At 40.0% G+C, this 25,933-nt stretch overlaps 1 protein-coding gene across 1 annotated transcript in view; it reads left to right on the forward strand.

Moving 5' to 3' along the window:
* The window catches only part of PIK3C2G (phosphatidylinositol-4-phosphate 3-kinase catalytic subunit type 2 gamma), a gene marked incomplete at both ends in the record, with an annotated part of 181,569 nt that extends 157,906 nt beyond the window's left edge, over positions 1–23,663 (forward strand). The window contains 3 exons of the mRNA XM_082280629.1: positions 3,648–3,742; positions 18,542–18,664; positions 23,511–23,663. Coding sequence (XP_082136755.1) covers positions 3,648–3,742; positions 18,542–18,664; positions 23,511–23,663 — 371 coding nt within the window. The remainder of the gene's footprint in view (positions 1–3,647; positions 3,743–18,541; positions 18,665–23,510) is intronic.
* Between the last annotated feature and the right edge of the window lie 2,270 nt (positions 23,664–25,933).

Here is a 25,933-nt window from a genome sequence, read left to right on the forward strand (position 1 = left end):
CTCACATTGCTTTGCAGTCCGCGTGTGAAATGCAATGTGTTATTAAATTGCACTTTCCCTATTGATTTTGTCAGTAGCATCTTCCTCACCATTGGTATTTCTCAAATGTTGTGCACAGTGTAATGCAGAGCTTGTTTTAAGATGCTGCTAAGGAAAAAGTTGTGCAAATGGTAGAACATGGAGGTGGTAGTTCTCCAGCATGCCAGAAAAGACCATCTAGATGAAGCAAAGAACTGCATACTTGACTACTGTGACGAGCATTTCACCTTCAGTAGAAATCCGAATGCTAATTGCCTTCATTCCTTGGTTTGAAAAGACAAAAGGACCCACCGTTTTCTCATGTTTATGTTCCTTGATAAGAGATTATGAACTGGCACTGTGTTTGGGGTTTTCTGTAGTAGCATTGGTGGCTGACTTCCACGCCTGGGATACATGACACAAATCAGATAGGAAAAACCTACAAGTGCTCCAGGGTCCTCATTTGGTATTTGACAGCTTTTGCATCGACACCAGTGAGTGAAAAAGCCATCCCTGGGGGGAACTCTTGCTTCAGCCGTAGCCAGAGCAAGTTTGTCTTGTACCTGCAACAGAACAGCACTTGGTCCTTGTCTAAAATGAGCTGCAAGTAGAGCATGACACTTTGCAAAAATGCAGAGCCTGAGCTCAAGTCCATCTGCCCAAGCTGGATAGATTGGAAGTAATTATTGGACGTGTATTCTATTATCATTTGAAGCTAAAATCACCTGGACTTCAAAGAGGCTATGATCTAGCACAGAGTGTGGGAAAACCAAAAATGTACCAGCTGAGTGTAGTGTAGCTAACAGTAACTGGGTTTTATTGTGAAATATAAGCAATAGAAGTCTCTTCCATGTTTATCAGATTTCCTACGCTCTGTTACTTTTTATTTCCCTTCCTTTTATTTTTTTTTTCCATTAGTACTCAATTTATCACTTTGTAAGAGCTAATATTTTAGTAATATTCATGCCCATAGTGTGTGTTTCAGACCTCATTTTGCATATTGAATTAGAAATGCATTTTCCCTTTTTTTTTTTTTTTTTTTTGTTAGAAACTTATTTACATTTCTTACTTTCAAGGGAAAAAAAACCAAAAACAACTCCCACAGAGAAATTCCTTCACTGGATATAAGCACCACACTTTAAAAATTAATGAAAATAAGGCACAGGTAGCGCTGGTAGGAAAGGGAAGGCACGGTGAGCAGCTGGATTCTGATGATGTAATTTAACCTGTGAAATCTGTTGCTCTTGCTAAACCACTCATGATGACTCACTGCAATTCACCAAATTAACAGAGCCCCACAAGTGAATTGTGCCCTTATGTTAAAACAGAGCTGCCCTTGTGTTACACGGTGTGTAATAGCCTAGAATTCTACATTTCCTGTTGCAAATTCAAGGCAAAAGGACTCACAGCTTTAAAAAACAAAAGGTAAAGTGGTTTTGCATGAAAAAAAAAGAGGAATTGAATTTTATGGGCTTCTTCTTACCCTGGAAAAAACTCAGCATTGTCTGGTTCACAGAGTTTTCATCCCCTGTCCCTCCCTGTTCCTATTTGCATACCACAAGAAATGAAATAAGGTACAGTCTTGCCAAGTGATTTGTCAAAGTTCATAAGGGAGAATAACAAATGAAGAACTGCTACTCAGTCTTCTAAGTCCCAGCTTAGTGATTTCTTCCTGAGATTTCAATTCTTCAAGAGTGTTTCAGGCCCTTCTCTAATTAGGATGTGATTAAAAATGTATTTTTGTAGTCTCTAAAGGGGAGAAATTAGAGATGGATTCATATTCTGAAATTCCGTTCCAAACATCATAAACTCGGTAGTGCTGGTATCCAAGCTGCCTGGAAAAATTATATTATGGCAGTTGCGTGTAAACACAGTGTTATTTCTAATTCATTTGAGTTCCCTTCCTTAGGATAAATGGCAATTACACTGGCTCTCTGGCTGTCAGCAGTACATGACAGTACTGCCATTGTGTCTGCTTAGCAGTTATTTTAGTGTCTTCACTCCAGAGGTTACACATTTGGTTTCTTCAGAAAAATACACCCAACGTGGCTTATTCATTATAGCATCCCCTGTGCTGCCTCCTCTGCTGAGCAACAGAGGAAAGCCTGAGCAGAGGGACTTGGATTTCTTCCTCCCACAGCCCTGCCTGTAAGAGCTCTGGGGAGGAGAGGGCAAGAGTGAGACAGGGAGTGCCCAGGTGTCTTCTGAGGCTGAAAGGGACACATGGGAACCCTCCTGCTACCAAGAACAGTTGTGATACTGCCTAAAAACCTCCTGTAGTAGTGCATAACCCTGCTGCGTGATGGCTGTTCTGTCATTCTCATCCTTGCCCATTGCTCCTGCTTCTCAGAAGATGTGTTTCTATTTAAAGAATTAATTACCACTCTATTGTCTTGTCTTGTATTGTTATGTCACCCTGCCATGGGTTTAGGGCTGGTGTGTCAGTGGCAGATCCCAGGGTGCAGGAAGGAGAGCAGGACTTCTCTGTCCGAGATCTCAAGCTCAGCTTCTTCTCTAATGGGGAGGCAAGAGGGCAGAGCCCAGCTCATGAGACATCCTTGTTTTGTTGTAAGCTTAGGTCAGGACTGAGTCCTTACTTTTTCAGGTAACTTAGTGGTTGTAATACATCTTTGGTCTAATTAAATGAAGCCCTGTTTGCCTGAGTAAAACCAGGCAACTTTCACGCAGGCAGTGTCTGGGCTGTCTTTGATGGTGAGCAGGTGGTGCAAAATGGCTCAAGTCCAGCTCCTGACCCACTGCTCAGGTGAAACACTGCAAAATAAGGATGTCAGATAGATAGTGAGGAGAGTTTGTGCTCACCATCACCTGGTTTACTGTGGTAAAAGGCATCTTTTCTCTGTGTGTTTCTTTGCTGTCTCTGCAGGGGCAGGTAAACCACATTACTTACCCAGCTTCAAGGACACACCCTTTTGGCAGTGAAAACAGCGGGCTCAGTGCCCCCAGCAGAGAGATGGAACAGGATTTGCTTAGTCATTTCTTCCACATTATGAGACTGATTCTTCTTGCCTGGAAAATGAAAAATGTTTAGTTCAGTGGGAATTGAATCAGACACTTTAAGTGCATCTTAGTAGAAAAATCTATGAAAGCAATGGGTTGCATGAAAACCAGCCTGGAACAGAAAAATACAGAATGAGGAAGGGAAAATTTATATATGGGGTTGTTTCTCTTATTTGTTTTGGAACTGGTCAGGAAACTTGTTCTTTTTTCCTTCTTTCCTTTTTGTTCTTTCTCTTGGGAACTGAGAAAAAAAAATCCAGTGTTTTAACCAGGCAGGAGAACTGCAACAATAGTGAATAGTGTCATCAGTGACTGCCAAAAAAACCACCCCAATTATTTGTCACTCAAGCATAAATTTCCCACTGAATTTCAGATTGATGGCAATTAGTAAACAGAAAATCTCACTGGCAGTTAACAAACAGGAAAGAAAAGGAGCACTGCATGTCAGACCACTTTCTTCCATCACACTCCTTATCCATGTCTTCTAATTTCATCCCTGATTTAAGCACACAGCAGGTTTTTATATGTTAGTTAATGTGTACTTCTATATTTTACAGATCTACTTCCTCTAAGCTGTTACCTAAAAAATCAAACTGTGTGGCCTTTTTTAGGTCCTCAGTCAACTGGCCACATGCCTGGAGTACAATTGGTCATATCCTACGAGAACACCCGTCTGACAATAATGCTGAAACACATGAGGAACATCGTGAGTAATTTTATCAGAATGTAAAACTCGTAAGTCCTTGCGTTTGCAGAGCACTGTGAAAACATTAATCTTCAAACAGCCTTTCTGGGATAACTAATTTCAGCTCAAAGTAATGACAGTGCTGTTCAGTCATGATTTAACAATTGCTTTTTTCCTTTGAGCTCACTCAATATGGTTACAGGTGTGAGACAGATACAGAAGCTGGATTTCCTTAATGGCTGCTAATGGCCTTTTCCAAGAAAACCAGTTTTGATACTGTTTTGGCCCTCTCAGCTGACACATTTTGATTGCAGTCAGGCATAAGGCATCATGCAGTAGCATGACTTTTTGCAGCATGTCAGCCTGGCACTATGGATTGATTATCCAGACATTTCTGTCTAGTCCAGCATGACTGTCTATGAAGAGGGAAGAGCTCAGCAGAGGGAGCAGTGGTATATTTTAAGGAGCAGTGTCGTTTGGAGGCGTGCTGCTCAGCTTTGTAACACACTGTCAGGAGGCTGAGAGGTAAATGTTGAGCGTTCCTGGAGCCAGGCTATGGGAGGGGAAGCTGGCAGTGCTCCTGCAGCACAAGGCCAGTGGAATTGGCTGCTGAGGGTGACTCCAGAGATGGAGTTGGGGCTGTGTGCGATCTGTCGCTGCAGGAGCGTGTGGGCTGCTGCATAATGAATTCCATGCCTAGATGTGCTCCTGAATTTCCATGGCTCCTGTCTCAAGTTATGGCTGTGGCAAGAGAGCCTTTATTTGTTTAGCTAGGGGATTAGAGCATTTATTAACAATTGTGAGTTCTCAGTGCATACTCCATGCCACTTCCATCCCAAACTGGATTGCAATCCCTTTTCCTAAAAGGGGCCAAACTGAGGGGCTTATGTGAGCACCAGCCAGTAATAAAATGAGGCTGATTAATTAATTATGAGGCACATGAGGCTTACATAGCTCTGACTGTTCTCTGCTGGCCACTCCAGCTTCTCATTTGCAATTCAAGCATCTCCATTCTGGTCTATGACACTCAATGCATCTCTGTCCTGAGACTTGCTTTCTGTGTCCTGTGTGCCACTTTGACAGGTGAGATCAGCCTCTGCTGACAGGTCCAATTTATACAAACTTTACCTTCAGGATGTAACACAAGACCCTCTTTATATTTTCTGTTGAGCTTTTTAAATCTAAGTGACTTTGATAAACTTCTGATAAAGTTCTAATTGGTGGGAGAGGCATATTTAAGTGATTGCCATGCTGATGATGTCATTAAGAGTTCAAGCAGGTGGTGTGGAGATGCACATAAACGACTTGCAGGTATTGGAATTAGTCTTTTTTTCTCCTTCTTTCCATCATTTGAGTGTGTAGGCTCCTAACTGTGTTCTTAGGAAGTTCCAGCCATCTAATTAAATGAAAGTAAATTACAGCATAGATAGCTGTGTAGTGCAAACATAAAATCCAGGGTTTGGTTTACTTCATTACGGACAGTACGACTTCAAATTACTGTGTTTCTTTTGAAAGTAGGTAACTTAAATCCATCTTAGTCAGTTTGCAGAGAAGTGGTAGAAGTCCCATTCAGCAAGACTAACAATGATTCACAACTTGAAAATAAGGTCATTGTTTTGGCAGCCTAACTTAAGCAACCATATTTTGAAATCCTGGGCTTCCAATTCCTTCCTTCCACCTGGCCATCCATCCGTTATCACCTGACCTGAAATATGAAATAGCAGTGCTTCAGGGTATTGTGATACTGGACCACCTTCAGACCAGTAACCTATATAAGGAAGGTTCTTTACCCCATTATTAATCTTCTCAGCTTCCCGGTCATATAAATCAATCTTTCTGATATGCTCTCTTTTCTTTTTCCCTTCCTTTCCTCTTCTTTTTTTTTTGGTTGAGCTGAACAGCGATTTTAAAAGTATGCCAAGATCATATCTTATTCAAGACATGTTAAAGCTATTTCAGGTATACTCAGTCTTTTGCAGAGTCTCACTAATTATATTTTAGTGGTTCATCTGTGCAGAGATTACTTTGCTATCTTGTTTTATTTCATAATTTATAGTAAATAATTTTTGTTCTGCTCTTCCCTATTTAATTTATCTCTATAAAGAGATTTTATGATGTGTTCAGATGTGAAAATAATTGTAGTAGGCCAAATTAATCCCAAATGTAGCTTCACAGAACTGACAGGAATTGTGATAGAGACTTTTGATCCACGTAAATAAATATGATTTAGTATTTGTGTGGGTTTACTTCTAGGAGTTTTAATAGGAGATCTAGAGCCTGCTGTGCAAATCCTATATTGATATACAATGCACAAGAGACTCCCTAAGGAGCTGGTATTTTTTATAGCCACTCACAGGTGTCACACTGGTTCTTTAAAGGAGGAAGCCAAAAGACTGCAGTGCTACAACTTTGCAGGAATTTTTCCTGAAGGAGATTTCGCCATTCCTGCGGGGTGTCATAGAGAAAAAATGCTGCAGCAGTGGAGAGAGCACTGGTGAGGTGCAGACTTGGCAGAGGACTGTCTAACGTGGGTGCATGCGTGGACTCCACAGCGCAGGCCCTTTGGATCTGATGCGTCCACACGTGCCTGATTTGCTGCAGATGTACAGATCTCATCCCTAGATCAGCTTCAGTGTCCTCTCCCTCACCACTGCAACATTTCAGTTGTGTTAAAAATGCCAGTCCTGCTTGAAGAAAACTCTATCAAAAATTCAGCAAAGACAAACAACAGAGAACAGCCTTATGGATTTTGTGGCTGGAAAGGACCATTAATCTAATCTAACCTTCTGTAAAGAAAAAGCTGTATTTTTTCACTAAGGAAATACTTGCAGCCAAGGAAACTGTTTGAACACAGAGATGTTAAGCCTGGTTGTTAATGTTTGCCTACAGTTTAAGGCTGTGGGTGCACAATGAAGACAAGTTCTTTTAAACAGATATTTATAAGATACTAAAAATGTTTCAGTCTCAAGATTTCCCTCAGCAATTCGTAGTTTCACTTGAATCCTGGGATTCTGTAAGTCAGGTGGCTCACTGCTTCTGCTTATGATTTGAATGGCATTACCATGATTGCTGAGGAAAATGACTTTAAATTCAGTTTTCAAATATACAAAAGCCATGATGCCATAAAATGCAATTTTCCAATTGTGTATATTACATAACTTGAAGTCAGCCTGTTGGGGCATTGCTCCCTCCTCTCAAATGAAGACAGTGCAACACTGGGCACTTTATGCAGAGGGACTACAGGCAATATTGCCTTAATAAGGTGAGGCTGGGGTAGAAGAAAGCATTTTGTAGGGGTGAAAACCTTAGAGGCCTGGAGAGTTTGCCTCTGGAGGATATGGCAGATGGAGAGGTGAGACAGGGCAGGCTTATTCTATAAAGACAATTGTGCAGTACCTGGCAAAATGCACTAAGTGGTCTTAGGAGGAATATAAAGGAGCCCCAGGGGAGACTTACTTTGGCCTCTGAAAGGATTTGTTACCTTAGAACAAGAATAGTCCAACTGTGGCAGCACAATACCCAGAAAAGCAGCAGTAGGCAGGAACAGGAGCACAGGGGGAATGCTGCTCTGCCTTAAAAATGCACCTTGCACAGGTGTGGAGGTGGATTTGTGAAAATTGAAACACTTGTAGGTTTTGAACTTGAAGTGTTCAAGTCCAGCTCTGTTCACCTATGTTAACTAACACAGAGGGCAGGGGATATCGAGAGTCCAGCAGGTCTCACACAGAGCTGACTATGGTCTGGTTTAGTTCCACACAGCCAGAAACAGCCAGGCTACCTACTCATGCACTGCTGGGCTTGCTCACTCCTCAAAAAAATACCAGAAGCAACAGGAATAGCCATTGCTGACATCCAGAAAAGGGTTTCTAACATATTTCCTTGCCTGCTTCATGGAGAAGCAAAGGGAACAGTGGTTCAGCATTGGCTCAGGAGGGAGGCTGCTTTTTCCACTGGCTTCATTGCCATGACTTCAGGCATGCCCTGTTTTCCTAGATAAGCAGCTAAACTTTCAATCCTGACTGCTAAACATTTTTGCCCATTACTTCTTGTGGACAGAGTAACTCCTCAGGGGTAGAGGGGAGGAGAAACAAAGCCAAGTTATCCTGAACCTCATGCCAATAAATGTAAGATGTTACTAGAATTCAAGAAAGTGTGCGTGGGCGATGAATTCAGAACCAATTTTACAGGGGGAAAATTTGCTGGAAGAAAAATAAACTCCTACAGTTCTTTGCAAAAGTACTTCCAGCTTTCCTTTTATAAAAGCTCTGAAGCTGTCATGTACCACTCCCGGTGATTAATGATTCTGGGATAGCTGATATGTGGGTGACGAATCAGTAATCAGCTTTAGGCTTGCACAGACATCCAGCATCTTTCCATTCCGTGTCCTACACCATGTGAGCACAAATTGCTTCCAAAAATGTTTGTGAGATGCAATGGTTTAAATGTGCTGGGAAGAAAGGTGGGAGCCAGTGTTTCCCAAATCCAAAGGGATGAAATCTAAGCCTGCAGCACACAGCTATAGGGATGTTCCCACCTACAGTAGAGGTAGATGCTCTGCTTCCTTTGCTGGGTTTTGTCTCAGCTTGAGCTGGGAAAGGGTTGGGGGTCTTTGTTCAGTCTTAGTTGGTTCCCATCATTCCTCTCATGGGCTCACTAACTTTTACACTTTATGACTATCATTATATAGATTTAAATGGAAAATATATACTACCTGCCAACAAGGCAGTGCCTGCCAGTGAAATAAAAAGCCACATTATCCTTTCAGAATATTATGAATGTGTGCTGCTTTCCTTACTGCAGCCCATGGATCAGGCAACAGGGATTGGAATGGAGGTGCACAGGTAGGCAAGGCAGGGATGGAAAACAAGTGGAAAAAAAATGACTTTGAGTTGAACAAAGTTGTCCAGAGAGTATCAGAGACAGAACTAAATCACTAGCTTGGCTGATGCAGGGAGGTAACACATTCAGATGAAGTTCTCCTTAGACTGGCACAAAAAAAAAACAAAATAAAAAGCCGTGGGAAGAAAGCTTTTGTACTAACTCTAGCTTATAAAGAATTTGGATTTAGTTTTATATTCATAGAAAATTCTTTTACTTTTAAAGTGAAAGGAAATTAGCTCAGATAAACTATGTTCTCCTTTAGACTGAAAATTAGCTGAACACCTCTAAACAAAGGGTACTACAACTCAACAGTAGTTTAAATTGGAAAGAGATGAGGTCTGTTCTTGTGGCACAGGGATTACTGTTGGATTCCAACATATTTGTTATGAAAGGTGTTTGACAAATATGTTGTACAGAAAGTTGTGTTATTACTTCTTGTTAAACCCTTTAATCTGTCACAACCACAGTACTGGCTCAGCTCTAAATTCTAACTGCTCATTTTTAAATAAGTAATTCCCTACATAGTTGATATGTGTTGAAAAAGAAAAAAAAAAAACCAAAACCAAACAACCACAAACAGTGAGCTCTGTTTAATAATATGAGTGATCTGGGAGATGAAGGGGAACAAAAATGAAATTTGCCACTGGTTGCAAATGAAGAAAACATTAAAAATAATAGTTCAGGCAGAACAAGATCAAGAGAATGAAAGTAATTTCCAGAACCCTACAACCAGGTTGGAAAAATGAAAAATATTTCCTCAGAGAGGGAGAGATCTATATCCCACAGTAATGAGAAGATAAAACAAGCACATGGTAAGACATGAGGTTGCTACAAGAGATGCCAATGAGAAAGGCCAGATGCTGGTGCCATGGGACAGAAATGAAGTAGTTCATCTTTATAAGGCTCTCGTAGTAAACTATTTCTCTCAGGATGTTTTTTTAACTAGAATACAAGTTCAAAGAACAATTCTCAGTAGGGTTGCTGGGGAGTGATTGATTCTTCAGGAGTGATTTATTGTTACTAAAACTTAGTTAAGAACAGACTAACAAGGACACGAGTCAGTTGTGCAAATATTTAAGGGAGAAGACAGGAAGGTTCAAGAGGAATTATTTAGAACGTTGAGCAAGAGCATTAACTAGAAGTAATGAGAGCTAATTAAGGAGCAGAAATTTCACACCTCATATAATGAAATGCTTTCATACACAGGGAGATGGCATGATGCAGAATAATTGAAAGAAAAGTGAAGGGAGATTGTACGGTTGGAGAACTTAAAAATAGGCATATACAGACTTTTGTAGCTAATTAAGAAATTGAGAAGAAAAATAGTGCAGAATGAAGATGCAGATCACAGTCTCATTGTTTCTTTACACATTTTTGTATTCACTTACTGTCTCAGCCCAGGCAAGGAGAGATAGGAATTTGTATGTGACAAAAAGGTAGAAACAGAGCAACAGCTTTTGCTTGTGTTTCTTTTCTCAAAGGCTAATTTTCTTTCATGCCCTCTAACAGGCAGCAATGCTCTTAATCCTGAGTGATTTCAAAAGGAAAGTGAAATGGGGATTTGTCTAAAGTATTTGTTCTCCTTTGTACTTTATTCAAAAGAAGAAATTCTGTTATCTATGTTTCTAAGAGTCAAAACAAGATCATTCTTATCTCAGCCAGTGTCATAGACTGTGACTGAATATCCATCTGAAAATGAAGTATTCCAAGCACAATAATACAGGGTTGAAAGCAATGGAATTTAGTTTCTTTATGAGCTTGGTGGTAATTCTGAAAAGCTTCAGAGACTTGTTCATGAAATCTACCCTTTGTGTTCTACACCCTGCACCAGCATTGCTTATCCACAGGATAATACAGTTTTAAAGCACGACTGAACCTTGATTTCTCTCATCTATGCAGAAAAATCCCTAGGGGAGTTAATTAACTTAAAGATAGTAATGCAGCAAGTGGTTCAGAAATCTAAACATGTTACCTTTTCTTTCAGAAAAAAAACTTCTATGTGATTCTTGCTCAAATCTTTTACTGGGAGTTGTACATTAATTCAATACATTCCCACTACCGCTTTATATTATTTTTTCAGCCTTGGTAACTTTTTTATGCCCACATGGTGCAGTGTGGAGCACACAGTAATCGAGTCCTGACCATTGGTGAGGGGTCAGAGCTTTGTCAGAGCTCGGGAGCTGGAGCTAAGCTCTGAGTGGGCTGGGTACAGACACAACCCATCCTATGATGTCTTTTTCTTTGTTGCTTGCTCAGAAACGGCAATAAACACACACAAAGTTGTGTCATTGCTTGATGGAGCTAAATTCTAGCCCTCCTTGCCTGCTGCTGATGGTCTGTAAAAGGCAGGAGCCTGTTTTACATGACAGACTGTGGTTGTATGGACTCTTCCCCGTTCCATTTGGGATTGTGTCTGTCCTTATCTCCTGTGCATTTCTTCAACTTTCTGGTTTCAGAGCACTGTAGAAATAAAGGCTTGGGAGAGGAACCCTTGTGACCTCCTGGGTATCCTAGCTTTCATTTTATTTATTTCATTTAAGCAGAGATAGATGGGCTTTCCTCTTAATGACTGAAGCAGGTGAGAAGCATTTTGCATAATTCTTAAAGAGCCCTGAGTCTTTTGGGAACCAGTCTGTTTTCCAGAACTTTCTCCTTAGGAAAAAAAAGAAATCACAAATTTGTTATTTTAAAATATTTAACAAATAATTCCTGTTCCTTTTGAAAGTCCCACTGTCTCTGTGCCTTGGTATCAGTTTGAAACCAAGATGCTTACATACGTGATATGCTGGAATCACAATTCCATCGCACTGCCTGATCATGGATATTTTGAATACCATGAATTATCTTGCCTGACCTCCAGTGACCACTCCAGAACAGACCATTTTCCCATAAAGTCCTATTTCCAGCTCCATACACACCTTTTTTCACTGGTGGTGGCACGAAGCATCAGGATCTGTCTCAGCTGGGGCCAGGCACCAATGTGGGGGCAATTTAACCAAGCCCAGCCAGGAGATGTCCACAATATGACAGAATGAATCTCTTGCTGGTCTCCCTCCTTGACAGGGTTATTTTTTTCCCATTTGACAGTCAGGACACCTTGGAAATTGCTGGCTGTTGGTTCACTCTTTAGAAATTTTGTGTCTCAGGACAGTTGTTACCCTATTTTGCCAGCACAGTTGTCCCCCTCAGGAATGCTGCATAACCAGCTGTTACAGCCAGGCTGCTCCAGTCCTGCCTACTCTGCTGCAGGCAGGTTGATGAGGATGCTGAAGGTATTGGGCATAAGCTATGTTTGGATATTCACATCAATAATGTGGATAGAGCATCTTTGCATTTTTAGCATGGTAAATGACAAAGCCATCTGGAGGCTCTCTCCACGGACACTGCCAGATTTCTGAAAGGTAGAAAATGCCTGCTCAAAAAAATGCTTTCCAGAATTTCCCTGACAGGAAAATACTTTTATTTCCCTGCATTAACTTGAGATAAATGCAATTTCTTCTTTGGTTGCTTTGCCACTGACCTCCATGGCAGTGACCTCTGTCAGTGCATCTTTTGTCTTTATGTATGTAACCAGATGACCCAAAACAACTGGGATCAGAAAATATAATATAATAAAACTGCTGTTGAGGAGAAGCAGTTAAATATCTTCAAGTTTTAGCCGAAAAAAGACGTTGTTTGGGGAAAAAAAATACCATATTTGTGCTATCACTTTTGGCCAGTTGCTTTCCTGTTTTGTCTTGCCAATAGCAGACAATGCAGGGTGCACCGTAGTGATAGAGTGGATTATCTTCTTTTGTAGTTATTATTTAATTACTGCAAATGGGATTTTATTTTTAATTTTCTTTGAAGCAATTTGGGGATATTTTGTGAGAGGAAAATGAAAAGGTCAGTGGCAGTGTACAATGGAGGTGTTCATGCTTTGGGATGTGCAGAGCTCAAAGGAAGAACTCGGAAGGGTCTTCGATGCCACATTTGGATTTAGGAAGCAACAACACAACCACCCATTCACACAGCAATCCCATTTTTCCTGAAGCTTATATATCATTAATCTGCTTTTGAAGGAACCCCTTGCTTTGTAATACTAATTTCTCAGCTACTCTTAGAAGTAGCCCAGAGGATGTTCTCTTTTTCTTAAGGCAGAGGCTGTGTTTGCTAATTAAGCTGCAGCTTTGAAAGACAGGGTTTAGCCTTCCTCTGCTAAGTTACACAGGGACTCGGAGGAAGTGAGAAACAGCAGCAGTGATGGCTCTTCCACATTCCTTACTAGTTTTAATTTAGTCTAGAGGCAGCCAGTAATTTACAAAGGTTACAGCACTGCAAGGATGATTTCTTCTGTGGATTTTTTTCTAATCCTCCTTCATTGGATAATAACCAAATCCATGTAATGTCTACACATAATACATAGACGTTTTGTTTTGTTGAAGGTTTTTCCTAACCACTTAGTACAGTGGTTTGCTTTTGTATGGATATCTCAATATCAAAAATTAAGGAATATTTTGTAGTCCTTTCTTCACTACGTAGATAAATTCTCACAGCAGTGTATGTAAGAGAAGAACATAAGGATAGTAAAGCATAGGAAGACTAAGAGAAGTACTGGAGAAAGTGAATTATTTTTATTTGGGGGCAGTAGCTGAAATGGGAGTCTTTCTAAAACCTGGATATCTTTTTTTTATTATTACTGAAGAAAAGGAAGAGAGAAACTGCAATTTAAAAATGTAGAGGAAATTAATTTTGGAGGGAAGAAAAGTACTTACTTATAGAGGAAGAAAGATGTCATTAGTTAATATAAGTTAGTTGATCATTAGTTTTTACTGTCAAAATTGTTGAAAATGAAAAATGGGAAAAAGAGAACAGCAGCTGGAACTATCAAATGTTCAGGAGCCATCAATCTGTCCCACTATAGGACAAAAGGTGGTCTGCATGTCTAACACTAACAAAAACTGATGACATGATTTAAATTTGAGGCAAAAGTCACCTAAAAAGAAAATTTTATGTTGCTTAGGAAGACATGAGTTTTAAAAAGTTTTACAATAAATTATCCTTAAAATACATATTTTAAAAATCATAAAGCTTTCCTTAAAATTCTTATGAGTATGACCCAATATTAATATTGGATGCTAGATCACTAAGTAGTTGAATATATGGCAGATTTTACAGTACTTATGCCTATAGTAATGCTAACAAAGAGTCCTTGTGTTAGGAGAGTTGTGGATCATTAGTAATGATCAGGGGAGAAAAGTCATTAGGATAACATATTTCTTGTGGAAAAATTAATTCATCCATTATTTCCCAGCTATAGCTACTATATTTTAAATTAAGTTACACAGGAGGTAACCTATCTGTGTGGGTTTCTCTAAACAAATATCAACTTTTCTTAGTTTTGGAAAATAAAACTGGAATGGAAATGGAATACAGTCATAACAGATACAGGCTGTGTATTTTAGGTTTTCAGTATTGAATTAGAGATGTGGAAGGAAGTAAATCCAGAATATTATTTTCTCTCCCTCATTCCCCCTCGTTCTTAAATATTTTCATCACCTTCTGCCTGACTTTAGAATAAAGTAACACTTCCAAGGTAAATTCTGTTTTTAACATAAATACAGGCAGTTGTAAATGAGTTCCTTAAAAACATCTGTCATTATCAAGGTCAAGTAGGCTGGTCGTTCTCTGAGAAAATAGTTCAGTCATCACTTGGTTGTACTTGAAGAAAGCAAATAGAGTCAGTTTCTAAATTCAATTTGAGTCAGTTTCTAAATTCAAATTTTTTTATTGGCAGATCAAAATCACTGGGGGATTTTATGGGTTTTTTGTCCCTAAGCATATCAAGGGAACCTATGGCATTTCTGTTGGGAGCTTGGTTTTATACCTTTATGGCCTTACAGATTTTTATAGCTTGGATTTATTTGCAAGCAAACACAATAAAAGATTTAAGACAGTAATTTAAATTGGGAATAACTTCTTCTGAAGGAAGTAAAAATCCTTTATTTTTGGGTTAAGGAAATGACTACAGAATTAAACACAAATAGAATTCAATCTAAAACTTTAGGCTTTTTCTGTTTTCTTGATCACAAGTGCATTCAAGCTATAAAGGTTTTGCAGAGTAGAGTGCAAAATGGCATTCCCAAGGTACCCTTTGATTTTCCCTCTGGCCTGGACTATGGACAGAAATCAGTGATTTTTTTATCCATTAATGACACCAAATAGGGGGGTTGCTGGATTTCAGAACTACTCATAAGCCTGCTAGAAATTTTACTCTGTTTTTATAATGAACTCACCAGAACAGACACTCTTTGGTGCAAAAAGAGAAATTCCACCTGAATATGAGGAAGAATTTCTTTACTGTGTGGGTGACCACACACTGAACAGATTGCCCAGAGAGGCTGTGGAGTCTCCCTCACTGGAGATATTCCAGAACCATCTGGATGCAATGCTGTGCCATGTGCTCTGGGATGACCCTACTGGAGCAGGGAGGAGGGACCAGATGACCACCGTGGTCCCTTCCAGCCTGGCCCCCTCTGGGATTCTGTGGTTTTGGTCAGGTATTCCTCATGTTTACCTAAATTTATAAATAAACCAGTGCAGTCTGACTTAGAAGTGAAAGGACAATCATGGGGGGGTTTCTAACTAAATGTTGTACTGTAATATGACAGAAGTCATAATCTTTAGTAAGAAAAATATTTCTGTTTCCTCCATTTTTCCTTTATTCTCCATTCTCCTTTGTTTCAGTGCTCAACTCAGATATGAAACACTGGGAAAGGACTAGTTTACCCAAAACTTGGGGGTTTTTTTGCCTGCTATGTCAGTTGTCTTAATAAAACAGTTTACTTCAAATTCCACCTACTTATGATTTAAAAAGATATTTTTGCCATGTTAATCCCACTCTTGGTTTTGGACTATTATAGTCAAACTGCCATGATCACTCCTTGTTCCCGCTAGGAAGCATCTAGCAAAGTACAGCTCTTTCCATTGCAAGAAATCCTATGGTGAAGCAGGCTCTTCACAAGAAAAAAATTCAGCTCTTGTGCCAATCAAAAGAGAAACCAGCATAAACTCATCATACGAGCTCCTCATACTCTGCTCTTGTAAGGCTGGCGCTGGTTTATACCTGCTCTTAATTTGTAGTTTTGAATTATTAGTGCATAGCAGGGCAGAGTCTTTTTCACAGTTGAAGTCCTTCATTAGATGGATTGTGTCATGTCAGGAGTCAGGGGAGGGCAGCTGGAACGTGATCCGGCTGGAAGAGTGCTCAGCTGAAGCTTTTCTGATTGTTTGATGGCATAACAGTGCCACTGCAGATGGAGAATTGGGAGAACAGTGGCATTTGGAGTGGCCTGTTTGCCTTTCCTCGGGAAGGGAGAATGAAGGGGGAAAATGTCACCTGTAAAGTGGGGGAGAAAAAACCAACAATCAGAACTACAATGTCTACTTGGAATTCAGGTGGCTGCACATCAAATTACCTCTAACAGTCTGACTGCTGATTGCTACTATTCATGAAAAGTGGCTTCATTTTAGTTCTGAAATATCCCAAAGTAAATGCTCTGTCCTTGAGTTTTCCCATCTGAATCACTAAAATATTCTCTTTTTTAATTTTCTCTCTTGACCCTCTCCTCCCACTCGCCTCTTTCAACATGTATTTAGCTACATTCAGAGGGATAGTGAGGAAGTAGTTTTCAGTCCATCTCATATAGCCAAAACACTGCTGCAAAGTGCCTTCCTTGAATTTTGGGTGGAATCAGCTGACAGAGGAAGGTTAGTTGGCCGAAGGCAAGGTAACATGACAAAGAGCAGCTCAAAGGCATAGTGACAATTTCACCTGACTTCTTTTCAATTAATCACATCTGCTTCTGGACACCCTGTCCTGTTAAACAATCACACAGCAACCAGCTTGGATTCTTCCCCTGGCAGTTAAATGTCAGGCTGAGCCTGTTGCCAGTTCAGATAACGCTCCATGATCTGTGCCTTTGCTGCTTGAGGTGCTCAGTGAGGCGCAGCAGTTGTGACAATGCCTGCTCCTGCCTGGGCAGCTCAGAGGGGCAGCAGGACGGGACAGGTGCAGCCACATTACCTTTGGAGCCTGTCACCTCCCCCTGGTTCCTTTCTTTGTCTGAAACAACTAAAATCAGTTGACCTTCAAGTTACAGTGATGTTTACCTATTCATTGAGAAGGGAAGAGCTTGATTACACTTAGGATCCTGGTTGCTTGGACTGGAACTCAAGGCTGCATTTCATTCTCTCTCCTGATTTTTAAGAGCTGTTCGATTTACTGTTACTTGTAATCCTCAATTGAAGTTTTAGTACAGTCCTAGATCAGCAGAGATGGGCTTTCAAATGGACAGTGTAACTTATAAATCCTGCATTAACAATGTGGCACCCTGACCTAGGAAAATACCCATTATCTCCATTGCCCTTTAATGGCTCTCTTATGTTGACCATTGAATCCCATCTATCTAAATCCCATGGGTATTTTAAACCAGATGTACTTTGGGGAACTTAGCAATAGAAATATTAATCACTCCCATAGTGCTGACAATATGTAATGGTTTGAGTGGGGCATCCTTTGATGCTGTCTGGTGTTAATGATAGCAGTAATGAGCTTTGCAGTTGACCACATCATTTGCCTTGAAGGATCATTTCAGATAACAAAAACCAGAGGTTTGCAGTGCAAGAACTGGTTGTTGTTCACACAAGCACTGTTTTCCTGCCCAATAGAGAAGTTATTTATTGCTAGGAGACAGCAGTTTCTTCTATCCCAGGGATATGTTGTTGATAATGCTGTAGAAAGCCCCATATTTCCAGACACATACTGTGAATAATCAAAATCTGAAAAATTACTTCATTCTGAGCCAGGTGTAAAATTAAAAATGGGAGATATAAATGCAAGTGCCTGTATAATCCTTTGGATTCATTGGTTCCAAATGTTTTAAGATCTCTTCTTTTTGCCTGTATTCTTATTTGCATCCTGTCACTGGATTGCCTGGGAGATGGCAGGTAAACTTCCTATCTAAAATGTTGATTATATGATTAAAATTACTGATATTTTGATACGCCCCATTTTGTGATTTCTGATTGTATGCTGTGTAACCACCACAAGGGTTTGTGCTTAATTATAAGCCAAGCATTAAGTGATATGTGCTGGCAGGATGCCTGCTCCATAGTTTTTCATTATTATGTTTCTTGTGTATTCTTTTGAAGCCTCAAGTAATACAATGTGTTTTCTGAGTAATTGTAATGCTGCTTTAGGAATTACTTTGCAGCTCCTCAGAAGTTATCAAAAAATTCTCCACCCACCAGCACTGGCTGATGACTGAGCCTGGTTAATAGATTTTCTCTGATCTCGAGTGGCTACCATATAAGATGGAATATCTGGAATATCGTTCAGTAACCTGAACTGGAAAATTAAAGAGAGATTGCAGCTGTGTGATGGGTGAGATTGGAAAGGCTGCTGTAAGAATCCTGTTCTGCCCATATTGCTGCAGGAAATGCTCCTGGCTCTTCTATAGTAATATGCTTTATGAAACACCCTTAGAAACAGTTCTCCCCAATATCAGCACCGACATTTAGGGGTTAAAATCAATAGGAGCTTACTGTCTAAAATCCAGTTTCTATGCATTGGTCTGGAAAGTGGAAGGGCTGGACTTTGTATCAGATTAAGATGAGTAAGGGTAGATTGAGGCTTAAGGGTTTTTCCATCAGAATGAAAAATATTAAAGATAGACAATTTTACCTTTTCTTTGTATTAATTTTTATTTGCCTGATTCCATTTTAAGCTGAATTCTAATAATTCTTGATATTCCGCTAGCACTCCAATTTAGCCCAGAGAATACTGAGAATGTAACATGTTTCTGTGTCTGCTAAAAGCCCAGATTTCATTTGGTACTTTTTATTTGTTTTCTTTGCTAGAACATGGACATTCATATTTATGACCTTCTTGTATTCCAGCGCCTCCCAGATGGCTCTGTCCCAAGCGCACACGCTGAATTTTATCTTCTGCCAGATCCTTATGAGGTCAGTCGAAAGAAAACAACAGCTCCAAAAGGCTCTGACCCTACTTACAATGAACTTGTGAGTACCGTTCACTTTCTTCCACCATTTCTTGTTTCATGGAATTACAGAATGGGTCAGGCTGGAAGGGCCCACTGTGGTCATCTGGTCCCACCTCCCTGCTCCAGCAGGGCCATCCCAGAGCACATGGCACAGGATTGTGTCCAGATGGTTCTGGGATATCACCAGTGAGGGACACTCCACAGCCTCTCTGGACAATTTGTTCAGTGCTCAGTCACTGCACAGGAAAGTTCTCAGGTGGAACTTCCTGGGCATCAGTTTCTCCTGTTGGCTCTTGTCCTGTTGCTGGATCCCACAGAGCAGAGCCTGGTACATCCCGTGGACCCCTTCCTGCAGACACTGACAGACATGCATGAGGTCCCCTCTCAGCTATCTCTTTTCCAGGATGAACAGGCCCAGCTCACTCAGCTTTTCCTCATGAGAGAGATGCTCCAGTCCCCTCATGACCTCCATAGCCCTTCACTGGACTCACTCCAGTGGTTCCCTGGTTTTCCTGATCAGTTGAGCCCAGAACTGGACACAGCACTCCAGATGTGCCTCACTAGCTGAGTAGAGAGGCAGGATCACCTCCCTCAACCTGCTGTCAGTGTTTTTCCTAATGCACCCCAGGATCCTTTCTTGGCCACAAGGACATACTGCTGGCTCATGGACACCCTGTAGTCCACCAGGACCCCCAGGTCCTTCTCCACAGAGCTGCTTCCCAGCAGGTCACCCACAACCCACTCAGGTGAAAATCGTTTGATTTGCTTTGCCCACTCTTGGAATAAAGTAACAATACAGCATTTTTAGAGCTCTTGCAATGAGAATGATGAAAAAGCAGGAATGTATCATAAGCTGAACCACAAATGGGGACACGTGTCTGCTTTGCATCTATCTCAGAAGTGAAACAGTGTCTTTTATGTCCCTCTCTTCAGGAAAGCAGTTGAATTTGTCACAGTGCTCTGTCTTAACCCATAACCACAGTTACACATTAGCCAAATGAGACCAAGCATCATTGCACCATAACCCAGGCAGTTCTCAAGGCAGATATGCACAATAGCATGAAAAGTATTAATTGAATGGATGCTGTTATTCAAATTAACATTTGAAAATTGGTTGTCACTGTCCTAAATGATAACACAAGAATAAATAGCCAGGTTCTACTCATGTTAAAATGCCATCAGTTCACAGCTATATATGATTATTTCACACACCACTGAAGTGCTCATGCCTCTGGGGTGAAAGGAAGCATTTGTATGGAGAAACATTTACGGCAGAATGGGAAGTGGTATAAACTGTGTTCGTTTGTAAGGGCAGATGAGATTGAAACAGTAGGTGGGATTGGAGATTATAATTATTGCATGTAACAAATCTCCTAAAGATCTCAAAGCAATTTACAAATGCTCTTTCAGCAGGCTATAAAGTAGAAGGCATGGAAAATATTACCTCTCCACCCTGTTTCATAGATAAGATATGATGAAACTTAGGTTAGTCAGCAGAGTCTGAGTGCTTATCTCCTAGTTTCCCAGTCCTGGAGTTCTAATATTTCTCTTTTTCCACATCTGTTAATTACAAAAGTTGCCTGCTTACACTGATGACTTCCAGTGTTCTGTGAGAAGGCTCCCTGAGTAATATTTCTGCTCACAGCTGAGACAAATTTCCCTCTGTACAGTACTGCAATGGAATAACAAGGAACTAGGCTTTATTTTTTTTGTTCTTTCCTCCTTTTTTTTGCAGAGTGAATCTAATTAATCTGTCTAAAGAAATTCCCTTACATTTGAAAGATATTTAAAACAAAGGAACATAATATGATTATATCATAACATTCATTGTAAGGTTTCCAAAATGGACAACAGGTAAGAACCAGCCAGCAACACTGGAAGACAACTATCTTTCAAATCCTTCTTAGATCCATTTAAATGCCAGGAAATCCAAAATCTGGTCTGCAGTCAGTCAGTAGTCACTGGGAGGAGATGTAATTGTGGTTAACGAGTATTCCACTGTCATTAAAAGAAATTCTGTGAAAACTTTAATGTCCTTAATCAAAACTGAGAGCCTTCTTCCCAGATGCTCAATCTTTTTCACTGAGAAGTGCTAATCACAGTGGGGACATATGGTTCCATTGAACTTGGCCATTTCCAACCCGATGCCTGTGCTTTAGCAGCTCTGCTCCTCCATATGTGATGTTATTCTGGATGCATTTTTTGTCCAAGCCTGGTAGACTGAGGCAGAAGCCGCCCCAGGGAAGAAAAACTACTAAAAATATAAGTCAGCTGTCTCTTAAGTTAGTTGCTGTCCAAAACACTGTGTACAGAAATGTAGTAGCCTTTTTTATGAGTTCATAAGTTTTTATTAAAGCCAAATGGCTGGAAGGAAGCTGTATATTAATTTCTTTCTTTGTTCCAGACTGAGAAAAATCTGAAATGTGCTTCTCTTGGGTATTTTTGATTTTAGTTTTGTACTTCTATTGCTTATGGCTGCCTACAGCAAATTATCAGCCTTGCAAAAGTGCTTTTTATGTTTGATTTTTACTCATGTGTGTGAGAGGGAAGATGTGAAAGTCCAGGAGGGCTGACAACAAAATGAGTTACAGAAAATGTTTTGGAGTTGCTTTTAGCAAACAAATCCTTCTTTTCTTTTGTGCCTGTATTTGGATTTTGGAATTTGTGGCATTCACAGTAGTTAATGTTACATTGCATTAAGAAATGGTGGTCGAGAAGAGGAACACAGAAAAATGGAACACAGTGTAAAGAGAAAATGAAGGCAGAGCAGCCCCAGCCCATCTGATGGGAGGGGAGGGGGGGAACTGCACCAGGAGCCATGGCCGCTCCCTCCAGCACCATGCATCAACGCTACCTTGAATTAATTACCAAATCTAGGAACTGTGCCATGGCTACCTAAGGAGAGGCAACTGTCCCTCATTTGTGATTAAAATGTCATTAGACTCCTGTAGGTCAACAGTGTTTCTCTTTTTGGAGCCAAGAATAGTTGAATTCCAGCCCTAACTGTCCCACTGATTTGCTCCATGGCCGCATATAACTCATCTCCATCTGATCTGTCTCTGTAAAAGTCAAGCAAATATTCTAACTGCACAATCATTTCAGGATTTAACTGCTCCCAAATGCTGGCAGGTGGCATTTTTTTTTATCCACATCCTAATTCAGTCTTCTCCAGAACTTTCTTCTGTCCCTACATGCTGATGATAATGTATACCTACCTCCAGCTGAATTTGCTATACCATTTTAGAAACAGTTTACTAGGATCGTTTGAAAACCACCCACCCTGCACTGCAAAGGTCTGTCATTGCTCAAAGATTAAAGCGTCATTTTGGCCAAAGATTGAAAGTTGTTCATTACCCCAGTCCATTTTCTTAGCATTTACAGTTTTTATGTGTAGTTTTTGGTGATTTAAAGGAACAGCTGGTACCTTTAATGTATTGGCAAAGAAACAAGGCAGCTTTCTTTGGTAACATTAGCATTGCTTCAGTATCAGATCACAGGTTTACTCTAAGTTATATTATGCTTCCTGTACCTGTCCTTGCTTTTCAGAATTTCTTCATCATTTCACTTTTGTTTTGGTGGGGGAAAGAGAAGCTGTGGAATTTGTACACATACAATTTGGCAAAATAGGCACAGTAAACATCAAAACCAAAAAGCACCACATGCAACTTTCATGACAGCCATTCCAAAGGCTTCAAAATAGAATAGGAAATGTAGGATAAGACTTTTCTCGGTGTCCTGTCTGTTGGTGCCTTCTGTGAGGGTCGCCTGGTGTCCTGGCCATTCCATGGTCCCTGTGAAATTCCTGCAGTAGCAAGAGGAAGTACAGAGAGGGCTCATCAGTTCAGCCCACAGACCCAAGCTAGAGGGGTTCAGCCTGCCTCTTCTTTTCCTCAGCAGGGCCCTAGGCACAGCCTGAATTCAGATTCTTGGAAAATCCAAGCAGGCAAATGCCTTTTAGGTAGTTTCAGTTTCCTATTCTCCTGTAGTGAGAGAGTGTCACCACGTTTGCTTTTTAAATAGCATAGAGAGATTAAAATTTAAAGCATTTTTCCACTGCAACTAAAATAGCAAAAACATTTCCAGCCATACAAATTTTAGATGAAATGTACTTCTCTTAAGAGAGCTTACCTTTCAGGCCTGCACTATCTGAGAGCATTCCTTCACATTTTATCAGCCCACATGCAGTTCACTCAGCAGTTTTTGATTAATGCAGACACTGAAGCATGGGAGTATGTTCTGAGTGCAGCTTATTCTTGTTAGGCTGTTGCTTCAGATTGTTTGGGATCTTTTTTTAGTTCAGAAAATACACTGTTATCATTTCATACTAAATCCCTCTGAGTTCTCACAGTAATAAGGTAATTTAAAGGCTATTTTAAATTATAGGCCTTAGTAATTTTTTAAGACATGCTAAACTACTGTCTCATTTATTTTGAGAAGTATCAACAGCACTTCTGGAGTATCAGAAACATCTAAATTGAGTAAGTTCCACTTTCTAAACTGGATCCAATCTTTTCCACTTTTCACAGGGAAAATTATGAATACTGGTTTTTTTTCTCTCAAGCATTGTGCAAGACAGGTTTCAAATTTATTTACAAATGGTAATCAGATCTCACAAGGCTAAGCCCGTGATTCTAAGGTAGAATCTCTTTATATAAACCAGATGAGGTCAAACGTATTTCTGAGGTAAATTCACTAAGTTAGGTGAATTTGGCTCATGGTTAATAGCTTGCTATTCTGAATGGAAGTTTAAAGCAATTATCACAAAGTTGGATTAATCATCAGCCTGAATGCTGCGTTGAAGTGCTTTGCTTGTCAAACACATTAACAAATTTGTATGCTTTTTCTGTTTCACTATATATTTTCAGATTGTATATGACAAAGTCACAGAGCTCCAAGGCCGTGTACTGAAGCTTGTTGTGAAAAGCAAAGGAGCATTTGTGGGAGCTGTTAACATTCAACTGAGCAGTGTCCGGTTAAATGAAGAAAAGTGGTACCCACTGGGAAACAGTGTAATTTAAATGTTCTCCAAGATGATTCAATTATTTGCCCACTAATGTTTCTTTACCCCATTTCCCACGCTACATTTTGTCTCAGTTGCCCTTGAGAATAGGCAGTCATCTGCTGAGCACATATCTTCACATCTCTAACCATAAGGCTATTGTCTTAAAATGCTACCATCTTCCTGCCACAGATTCCTGACAGTGAGTGTCTAAGGAATCACATGCCAAAGACTTGCAGCAACATGCAGAAAGTTCTTATGACAGCAATGAAGGGCTTGGTTTTGTTAATATGAAATAGTACTGTAAAAATACTGAATTCTTTACACATCAGTGTGTGGGGCCTCATTCTTTGTCCATTAATTCCCCTGACTGTGTTGAAACAATGCTGATAATGGTGTAATTTATCATCACTGCATGTGATGAGTTCACCAGAAAACCATGGGATGGTTCCCTGCCGATATATTTCAGATGTCCAGCAAATTTCACATTGAATCTTACCCAATCAATACTTTTTTTTTTTAATCACTTTAAAAGTTTTGATACTATGTAACATTTAATCCAAGATATTGATTTGTTAATAAGATACGTCATTGTTTCTTTTATTCTGACATCCAAGAGCCAGATATAGCTGGTCATTTGTGTGCAGAGAGGAGGGAAAAGCTAATGTTCATGAAAAAAGAGAACATACTGAATGTGGGCTTTCAGTGGGGGATTTATTTAAGGTCATGATAACACAGATATTTGTTCAGAAGTCTTCCCACATTGCAGTCCTATGCTGCATAAGGGTTTCAAGTCAATACATGCATTGAATAGACCTCAGGGCTATAAAGTATGTGTTTATATATTAAATAATGAGTGGTTCCTTTGAGTTCAAAGATGCTAATTATGGGCTCTGTTTTTCTCTAATTTGAGGAAGCACTTAAGCACGTCTTTAAACATTTGGCATGTGAGCAGCCGCAATGAACTGTCCATTATTGCCAGACTCTTGCACACACCCATTGACCATGCATATAAACCTTCCCAGGACCAGGGGCACATTTTTCAGGCACAGGAGATGTGTTGATTTGAGTGTGATCTGATCTGCTGCAAATTTTAAGTTACCATACAGTGGGCAGATCTGACATTTATCCTACCAGGTGGAAAAATCATCAACAGAGGGATAATAATCCCGGAAGTGAAGATAATTGCCTTCTTCTCCCAAAGGACCCTCACAAATCAGTTTTCAGAATATAAAGGTGTATAAAGCTCCTGAAGTGTGACTAGGAGTGTTAGTTAGGAAATTAAATAAGCTGGAGTTTTTCTCAACATCAAACCAATGGCCTTGATCAGGTTTCATCTGAGAATATTTTCCCCAGTCAAACTGGTGTATTAAGCTCCTCTAAGGGGATGTGAGGGGAACTCTGTTTGAATATTAATATTATTAGTCCATCCAGAGCTGTAAGAAACTGCAAAATATTTACCCCATGCAAGGGATATTGTCTGGCACACAGAATATTACCACTACAAAGATCAGGACACCCAACATTTTACACTACAGGCTCTCCTGGGAAAGGAATCTAGTGCCTTGTCATTCAAGCACAGAAAACACATTGAGACCAGCTTATCAAATTACAAAGTTATCAAATTACCTGACCTTGCAGCTCAATAATGATTTTAGATTCTTCTTAGTCTGCGGTCTCAGTTTCCTTATTAAAACAATAATGCAATTTTTTAATAGTGTTATTTCTGTGACATTTTCTAACCCTTATTTACCACATGTCCGGATTTTCCATCTTAGAGCAACATGAAATGAAACAGCATTAGAATAGCAATAAATAAAAGGAGCATTATAATATCTTACCAGAATGGTCTGCAAACTTAAGCAATATTGTTTGATATTAAAGAAGGAAAGTTGTCAATATAACATCCTTTAAAAAAAAAAAATCATATTTGAGTAACAAATCTGCCATGAGTTGTGTAGCTGTAGTCCTGTGGAAGGTCAACAAAACCTCAGGTCTGTAAGGAAGGTAGGAAAATTGTGTCTTATGGGCAAGATCTACTCTGATAGCTCTGTTAGGCAAGGAGTTGTCTTCATAGATCTTCAAACACATAATTAACCCTTGCCTTTTCTAAAATTCTCTAGTTCTCCTCAAAGTACAGTGTTTCCTACTTCCTGAGCTCCAGTAAGATGTATCCTGAGCTCCCTGCTCCTGAGAGGAACATGGTTCTTTACAAAGCAATCCATGAATATTTTATCTTGCTTCAGCAGCTGGAGGTTCAAGCCAAAGTGAAGGAAAATACCAATACTA

The sequence above is a fragment of the Coloeus monedula genome, assembly GCF_965178545.1.
Source record: "Coloeus monedula genome assembly, chromosome: 4".
In the NCBI taxonomy this organism is placed as follows: Eukaryota; Metazoa; Chordata; class Aves; order Passeriformes; family Corvidae; genus Coloeus; species Coloeus monedula.